This window comes from Drosophila grimshawi, unplaced genomic scaffold, assembly GCF_018153295.1.
Source record: "Drosophila grimshawi isolate 15287-2541.00 unplaced genomic scaffold, ASM1815329v1 contig_1006, whole genome shotgun sequence".
Taxonomy (NCBI): domain Eukaryota; kingdom Metazoa; phylum Arthropoda; class Insecta; order Diptera; family Drosophilidae; genus Drosophila; species Drosophila grimshawi.
Genome location: NW_025062489.1, coordinates 2,056,250 through 2,065,302, shown reverse-complemented (window position 1 = coordinate 2,065,302; position 9,053 = coordinate 2,056,250). Strand labels below are relative to the sequence as shown.

General features: G+C 43.7%; 2 protein-coding genes across 2 annotated transcripts; both read left to right on the top strand.

The window, feature by feature from the left end:
• The first annotated feature begins 663 nt into the window (after positions 1 to 663).
• On the top strand, positions 664 to 1,262 carry LOC6565494 (salivary glue protein Sgs-3). Its single transcript, XM_001991042.3, has one exon. It carries the CDS (start codon positions 664 to 666, stop codon positions 1,255 to 1,257), a length of 594 nt encoding a protein of 197 aa, XP_001991078.2. The 3' UTR covers positions 1,258 to 1,262.
• A 1,743-nt stretch (positions 1,263 to 3,005) lies between these two features.
• Positions 3,006 to 4,175, top strand: LOC6564552 (arginine/serine-rich protein PNISR). The gene is made up of 3 exons (XM_032738058.1): positions 3,006 to 3,084; positions 3,250 to 3,551; positions 3,612 to 4,175. The coding sequence occupies exons 1-3, from the start codon at positions 3,006 to 3,008 to the stop codon at positions 4,173 to 4,175; spliced, it is 945 nt and encodes a 314-aa protein (XP_032593949.1).
• The last annotated feature ends 4,878 nt before the right edge of the window (positions 4,176 to 9,053 follow it).

The following is a 9,053-nucleotide window of genomic DNA, read 5'->3' as shown; positions in this document are numbered from 1 at the left end:
ATCGATTTACACTTACCGAAATATCGGCATTGGCGATGGGACAGTATGGCGTGGACGTGGCCACAAAAAATTGTTATCGGTTCTCAAAAGCGGCCACCAGTAACAGAGCTACCAAATTTGACGGCTCTAACTCAAAAATTGCGGAAGACATTGCTATTTAAAATCTTAAGGGGGAGGGGGGCCTTGGGGCGACGGAGATGGGCGTGGCATATGCCGATCTTTGAGGAACATCGCCAACAACCTACTTACCAAATTTGAAAACCACAGCCTTAAAATTGTGGAAGATATGTGGCCTTATCGGTTGCAGTTATCGATTTATCGATTTCCTAGCCTGGCCTAACCTAGTGGATGTAGCACCCCAATTTGAACACGTTTTCTGACGCGTGCATGGAACAGTATATGTTATAAGCTTCAAGTCTCTAAGGGTTCATACAGACGGACGGACATTGCACAAAACCAATATACCTTGATACCTTTGGTATCAAAGTATAAAAAAACCAGTCCATGCGTGACTTGAGTTATCGGCTAAGGGGTAGTTGAAGAGTGGGGGAGTTGGGGCATCTAGTGAGTTGTGTGTGAACCACGATCACTATAAATAAATACAGCTACTTGGCTAGGCAGTTTAGTGTTGATTGAACTGCCATAGGCAAATTAACATTGATAATGCGTAAGGAGACTTTTGTAGTGTGCCTGATCTTGGCCAGCTGCTGCTGCTGGACGAGTACAGCGTATCCCCAGAGTGAAGAGAGCTCGTCGTCAACAACAACCACAACAACAACGACAACAACGACGACAACGCCAAAGCCCGAATCAACAACAACAACAACCACCACTCCAAAGCCCAGCACAACTCCGAGCACAACGCCGAGCACAACGCCGAGCACAACGCCGAGCACAACGCCAAGCACAACGCCAAGCACAACGCCGAGCACAACGCCGAGCACAACAACACCGAGCACAACAACGACGACAACAACAACAACTACACCCAAGCCAGATGATGACGCCGAGGCAAAGGAGCTGCTAATGAAATGCGAGCAGCTGCGTAGGCGTCACAAGAGGGGCAACTCCTCATCGGAGGAGGATAGTGGTGAGCAGAAGTCCGAGAAGAAAGAGCGCAAGAAGCTGAAGAAGATGTGCAAGGAGCTGAAGAAGGAGCAGGAGCGCAAAGAGAAGCGCCAAAACTCCGATAGTCTGAAGGAACTCTCAGACGCATTGCGCAACTACCAAATGAAACAGAAGAGGGGAAGGCATTAAACTATTATTATGTCATATTCAACAAATGCAACTTTTTCTTACCTTTTTTTTTTTTTTTATATATATGGCCATTGTTAACTTTAATGGTAATAAACATGCGTAATTGTGAAATGGATGATCTGATAAATTAGTAGTGGAAAGCTGTGACCCACTTGTAGATCGTTGACGCGATATGACTGCTAATTGACAACTCAATCAACAACAACAGACACGACTTAGATCATTCGATTAGCGACATTTCTTTTTAACATCCACAATTTTCTGGCCCCCCCTTTATCGGTAATATATAATTATTAGTATTCAAATACAATGTTGAGCCATCCTATTAATGCATGCTCATAGTTGTACCTCATATATAAGGATGTGACAGAGAATCAAAATTGTTTGTATACAAAATCTATTCAAAAAGTAACCTTAATCAAAGTGAAGAAACCAAAACACAAATTTTAACAAAATCTAGATTTAATAAAGTTGTCACTTGGACAAATTGTCTATATTGTTCCGGATTCCAACTGCCGGGTTTTGAGATTTCCATATTTCGACGCAAGGCTAGAAGATTGCTCAATATATGTATCAGACAAGTTGATTGCTTGTAACTAGAATTATGCTTTTCCATAATATATTTATAAATGCAAACCTGCTTATGCAGATCTAAGTCGGTTAACTCGCACAGCATATATGCGCATATTAAATTAACCGAACAGCGAGTGGTGTTTTTTTTTTTTTTTGATTATTTGTTCAATAAATTGAATTAGATATTTATTGGAAAGTTTCGTTTCGATTTATAATGTATTCACAAAAATTGAATTGATGTTGAAAAGTGAACTTATAGCAACTAGCAACATTTTAAATTGGAAGTCTATAGTTTTCAATAGCAGATGTCTTTTTATAAACACATAGTCTGCAGGCACGTTTGCTGAATTCAATTTCATTTGGATGTTCAAAGTGCTTTACCGACAGCAAAAACAAATAAATAAAAAAGTGGAAAAACATAACATAAAAATCAGCTGAAAAATTGTGATCATAATGGAAGTTATAAATAATTCCAATTTATCATTGGCTGAAGTTCGTTAATTAAATTTGAGCATTTTAGACCTGCTCAACTTGGCGTTTGAAGCAAACATTCCACGGTCCCAAACCCATTGGTAAAATTTGTTTAAGCCGCTGTCTGGGGTCGAGCGATGTTCTTTTTCTTTTGTTGTTCTTCATTTTTGTTTTGTCGATCGCTTCAACAGCTAATTTGCATTTACGAAATACAACAAGTCAAGCAATAAGCAATAACACAAACAAAAATTAAACAACATGCAAATGTTGAGAGAGTTAAAAGTTGGTAAGTAGGCAAGAATGATAATGAAGCCGCAGTTCAGCCATTGAACTCAGCAGAACGCTCGCCATATAGAAAGCCAAGAGTTTATTTTTCTTATTAATTATTTATTCATTTTTTTTTTTCGTGCAAAAAGTAGCCAAGACTGTGGCCGCGACTGCGTGTGGGGATGAGGCGCCTTAAATGGGTCGACCCGGCATTAGGCGTACTTTGAACTCTTGTGGCCGGGGGCCCGAACTGTGGTTAATTATGCGGCATCAAAATTTAGCAGCAACCAGCAAAAAAAAAAGAGAAAAAGAAAAGAACCGTTAATGATAATGATTTATTCACCGATATCTGCTGGACGGCGCAAGTTGATATAAGTGGCAGCTTGTTCCCACTCCCGATTCAGTTGGCACACACAAAGCAAACAATGAGGTGGTCAATGTTATCGATACAAACGTTGCTGGTCCTGGTCCCGGTCCTGGTCCTGGCCCTGGCCGGTGGCCACTCACTGGTGAGCGGTAAATTTTTTTGAATCCCATTTTGGATGAAACGGAATCAACTAAATCTGACAAATCTCTCTCAATCTCTTTCTCTCTCTCTCTCTCTCTCGCTGTCTTTCTCTCTATCTCTTTCGATCGCTCGCTCCTCTGTGTGTCTCTCTCTTTTTTGTGTTCCTCAAGCAGCACGGGATGAGCCGCGTCCAACGGCAGCGCCGCTGCTCAGCTCCACCATGAAGCCAACGACTGGACCCAAAACGGAATCGAATCCAATGAAACCGCAGATGATCATCAATGCACCACCCATGAATCAGAAGCATCTGGTGCCAGTGGACACCGCCAAGGAGACACAGCAGCTAAAGTCCACTTTGCAGGTGAAGGATGCCAAGCCATTGCAGGTGACTGGTTTCATTACCAAATCGGGCAACATCTACGAGATTGAGGATAAGAACGGCATCGGCCGCATTGAGCCACGTCAGGCTGATCAGGCTGAAGATGCCGGCGAAGGCGGCGAGGTCGGCGAGGGCGGCGAGGGCGCCGATGGGGAGGACTCCCAGATCGTTTGCACCTATGGCAATGTGGTCGTGTACAGCGATGTGCCTTGCGATGAAGTGACCGGCGTAAAAGTGGGCGACGTGCAGCCGTCCGAGGCTGAGGAGGCGCTTCAGGAGCAGCCAAACGCTGAGGAACAGTCGCCGTCCAGCGATCAAGGAGAAAATACACCACGTCAGCAGGCTCAGCAGCAGCGTCGCCGACGTCGTCGTCGTCGTCGTCCAAACAATGGCAATATGCAGCAGCGTCGTCGCGGTAATGGCAACAATGGTCTTGGGGGAAGGCGTCGTGTCATCCGAAGACGCCGCGTCCGCCCTAGCAACAACAACAACAACAACTATGGCAATCGACGCACTCAGCAGCGTCGCCGTCGTCCCAATCAGCGTCGAGGCAATGGCAACAATGGTCAGCGCCGTCCGGTTAACAGACAACAACAGCAGCAGCGTCGTCGTCAGCAGCAGCGTCGTCGTGCGCAGCAGCAGCGTCGTCGCCAGCAGCAGCGGCAGCCACAACGCAGACGCCAGCAACAGCGTCAGATTCACGACGGCGACGAAATGTAAAAGGCCAACAGATGATGATAAAAGTAACAACGCTAAATTGCACGTTCTATTGTCACCTTTTCCATCGCTCAAACAAACAAATAAAATGTTAAAAAAAAAAATAAACAAATTAGAAAAAAACACCTCAGCCTTTAACGCCAACTGCCGCATCCAGCTTCCGAGCTTTGTGCTTGTGTCCCTGAGTAGCTGTTTAGAAAACCATCGTAATTGAAATAAGACTGCTGTGCATTGAGTGCATTCGACACGGAAATGCCCTCAATTCCATTTCTGCTTTTTTATGGATGTTATAACTGCAATGGAGAACTGTCCATTTATTATTAAGAGTTAGATGTGCAAGGGTATGTAGCAGACAGGAGGAAGCATTTCTGACCCCAAATAGTGTATATATTCACAGCCGAGTCCATTCAGAGATGCCCGACTGTCCTTCTGTACGAACTAGCTGGTCTCAGAGACAATAAAAATAGGAGACCTCAAATTTGGAATACATGTTCAATATAATAAAATCGATTCAATATCGATAACTCTTCGCTTGCCGATTATCGATACAAATCGATTTCCGATAAATTGTATATATATATATATATGCTGTGAGCAGCAGGTTTGAGGGTATCTTCTAGTCGAGCTATCTCAACTAGAGCAATCTGAGTTGTTTTTGTTTTGGTAGATAACTTTTATTTTAAGAGAAATTCTTTGAATACTCACCATTCGCAATAAATAAACAAAAACATTTCATTTGAATGGGAAAGTTGTTGTTAGTGATGCTCAGTCAGCTAGTTATATACATCTAACGAGTTGTTACTGTGGGATTAGAGTGCTGTTGGGTGGCAACGCTGGTTAACAGATCTGACAGCAGCAGCATTAGTAGTAAAAGAAGAGTCGTAGAAGAACTGGAGACCAAGTGTCGAGTTCGTGAAACACAGCGTTAAGATCGTCAAAGTCCCGAGTCTCTAAAGTTGTACAGTTGTCGGTGCGTCGAGGAAACTAGTCGTTGATTTTTAAAGTCGAAAATTGTAATTTCAATACTCATATTTCACAATATACCTACAACTATGATACATAATCAGTTCTACAAACATATGCATACATGTATATATATTTGTGTTGCATACTTTTATCTAACAATCAAATTGTTATCTATATATATGATAATCTGCAGATTAAGTTCTACCTTGCTTCGAAAAGTATGTTATAATTATGTGAAATTCACTAGTAGAGTTCTTAGCTTACCATACAAACAGAATATGATTCAAGCTAAGTTGACATTAAGCGTTAACTGCATCCAAATTAAACAATTCAAGGCAAATCATTGTACAATATGGGGTTGGACATATCTTCTTCAATTATTTGCAATGGAACTCACTGCTAGCAGTTGGTTGCGGTTGCGGTTGCGGTGGTGCCCCAAATTGTTGGCATCACATCTGTCGCAAGTCACATTCCAAGGAATGGAAATTCTATGTTATGTGTGGTACTTAAGTTAGCCAATTAAAAATTGATTTCATGACTGACGTCCAGGCATGGATTTTTAGGATGACTATTTCTTAACAATGAACAGCTGCCCAAGCTTACTTAATTTTTCTTATACTTCACTACATATTTCCAGAGCTGTCCCTACGACACTTCGGGGGTTCAGTCCTGTTTTTGAATATGCATAATCGATATTCTGTGCTTGCTATTTGTGGCAAAACGAATCGCTTTATATGTGATCCAATCGCATCAGCAAATTGCAGTGATATATTTATTTAAATAAGACAGAAATGTATGTTTCTTTAAAAAAGAACATCCATCCAGGGATTTGTATATTCTCATGTTAATTAATTTGTACAATCAATTTTCGTTTACCCATGCGTCCATAAATCCTAACAGGAATTCCGTGCTCTCCTTCTGAGCATCTGACAATCACCTCCTCCTGAGTTTGTCACATTGATTGTAACTAGATTTTCAAGTCGACGCCACTTTTTGCTCAACAGTTTGCCGAGAGTATGCTGTCCAAATGGAGTAGTAATGGTTGGGCAAGGGGGTTGGGCTGAGCAATATGCGTGGGGGAGGGAGCGTTCGGTTGTCCGATGGCTGCGGGTTGCGGGCTGCGGGTTACGGTCTATGGCTTCTAGGGCTGCGATGTCAGCATCAGCGTCAGTTGCAAGCAACAAGATTTTTTTTGGCGCGCGCGCTTGGGCCCAGCGCACTTAACACATAAAACAAATACAAATGCAGCAACAACAAGAGAACACAGAGCAGTTGCAAGAGCAGCAACTACGGTGAACACCCCTCACATTCCACACATTCCACACATTCCACATTGCACATTTCACACCCTGTCTCAGCTCTACCGGTGCAGCAGCAACCCTCAAAACGAGCGCAAGGAAGTCATTCAAAAGTCAACCAACTTTCTTCTTGTGAAACACGCTTAAGCGCAGAAAAAGGAAAGACTCGCACGCATATATATATATATATATATATATATATATATATGTTTAAGTATATATATATATATGTTTAAGTGTATTTTGCATGAATATTTGCGAACACAGCAGCAGCAGCAACAACAAATACAAATACAAAAGCAAATGCAAGTCGCCTGCTGATTTTCCTTTGTTGTTTGCATGCACACGAATGCGCCAAAACGGCCAACCCCCTACTCACTACCCACTACCCCCTTCCCCTCTCCTCCCTCTCCCCACCGCCATCTGTGCCATCATCTGCTGCAACTCAATGCTGAAAATATAAAAGGAAAAGAGAAGAGCATACGGCCAGATCCCAAACACAAACGGCTGCTGCACTTCTGCCCCTTCGTTCCTCTCTCGTCCCCTCTTCCTTTCTCTGTCTCTCCGAGGTGTCATCAAAATGTGCGCCACGTTAACTTCAACGTTGACGTTGACGTTGACGCTGACGCTGACGTCGCTGTTGTTGTTATTATTGTTATTGTTGTTGCTGTTGCTGTTGCTGTTGCAGTTGCTGTTGTGCATTGAGCCTGCAAGTTTATCACCTCATTGTTTTTGCATGCCGGAGCTAGATCTCATTGTCATCGCCTCTTATACATGTGTGTGTGTGTGTGTATAAGTGTGTGTTTGTTTGTTGTGTTGTGCTGCCTGGCGAGTGGTGTTGCCGCCACTCAAATGTGGCAATGTCGACATCAAGCTCAAGTTAGTGCCGTACAATGCATAAGCAAATTCGGATGCCATTTATGGTTAAGTCAGTCACAGATAGGGTTGCTAAGGCAGTCAAATGATGTCGCATCGTGTACACACACACACACACACACACACACACATATTATATATATATATAAATATATATATAGTGTTCAAGTGAATGTTCGGTAGTGAATAGAGCCGTTAGCTAACTGATAGCGAACAGGGTATTTATTAGTGCTTACTGTTAACCGTTACCGAGAGCAGGTGTATCAATAACCTTTAACTGCTTTGGGGTTAAACAACTCAAATCGCTGAGAAAAGCTCAACTGGCCAATAAACCAATATTGAACTGAGCAGGCGAACAGAAATAGAAACGCAAACGGGAATAGAAACAGAAACAGAAAAGGCTATAAAAAGCCAAAAGCATAATGCCAGGGCAAATCATACTGGGTGGGGTGGTGGTGGTGGCGGTGGCGGTGTTGATGATGGTGATGGTGGTGCTGCGTGGCTGGGCACATCATGCATTTAACTTTGGCAAACACAAAACCTTTTGGCCAAAGCGTTCCTCTCTCATACACAGAGAGGGAGAGAGAGAGACAGAGAGGGGGAGAGAGGGTAAGAGGAGAATGGGGAAGCAGCAGATATAATTTCATAAAGATAAAACAGTTTAATGTCGCTGCGAACAAAGCGAGGCCCAAGCTCAGACTAAAATATGAAATTTGAGATGGAAATTGAGCCACAGATAGAAATGGAGCAAGCGAGGAAGACAGAGAGAGAGAGAGAGAGAGTGAGGCAGAGAGAGAGAGAGAGAGATGGAGGTACACTAGGAGAGACGATTGTATGAAGGCTGTTTGAAGGACCCATTGACCCCCCGCCGATACAGCTGACAAGATGGCGGCTGGCGAGAAAAAACACGAAAAAATAAACACATAAACACTGTGAGCCGGCGGCATTCAGCGAAATGCGAAAATCTGTCAATTATTTAAATCGCCTGGGAAAAATCTGAGCGCCCAGCCAGGTCGCTTAGTCGCCCGCAGGCAAACTGAAAGTGGAGCGCCATCTTCTCGACAGCGGGCGGTCGACGTCGTGGTCCATATAGTCCCTGCCGTCCGTCCGTTTGCCACGCCGGCTAGCCGAAAACTATGTGGCCTGTTGAAGAGCTGCCTTGTCTGTTGGTAATTAACATGAAAATAAGCGCATTAGCATCTTGGATGCCAGCGGTTTATGTTGCTGATGAATGACATTGGGGTTGGCAAGGGGTTTCGTGGCAGCTGGGGGAAGGGGAGAAGGAGTTTGATGGGTGAATGCGTGGGCTTCTCTGGTTTCATGAGCTTGTCTTGGTTGGCCCCAGTGGCAACCTAGCTATGACTTCAACTTGGGCCCCTAATTATGAAATCGAAATCGAAACCGAGAAAATTCGACCAGCGAAAAACGTAAAGCGCGCAAATTAAAATAATAAATTCGCTATATTAAAGGAGGAAGTCATTAAAGACGGGGCCAAATAGGCAGACAGACTAACTGTCAGACAGACTGACAGGCAGACTGACAGACAGATAGACAGACAGTCGTTTTGTAATGACGATGAGACATTCCACGCGGCATATTGACTACTGAGCGATGAGCACTGAGCGTTGAGCCTTTTGTCTCCTGACGACGACGATGAGGACAGGGACTTGAACTGGGAAGGGGATGGGGATGGCGATGAGGACGAGAACGAGGACGAGAATGAGAATGACGACGACGTCAT

Coding starts and splice junctions, on each gene's coding strand:
- LOC6564552 (XM_032738058.1), top strand. CDS start 3,006: ATGTTATCGATACAAACGTTGCTGGTCCTGGTCCCGGTCCTGGTCCTG. Junction 3,085..3,249: donor TGGCCACTCACTGGTGAGCG/GTAAATTTTTTT, acceptor TTCCTCAAGCAG/CACGGGATGAGCCGCGTCCA. Junction 3,552..3,611: donor AGCCACGTCAGGCTGATCAG/GCTGAAGATGCC, acceptor GCCGATGGGGAG/GACTCCCAGATCGTTTGCAC.
- LOC6565494 (XM_001991042.3), top strand. CDS start 664: ATGCGTAAGGAGACTTTTGTAGTGTGCCTGATCTTGGCCAGCTGCTGC.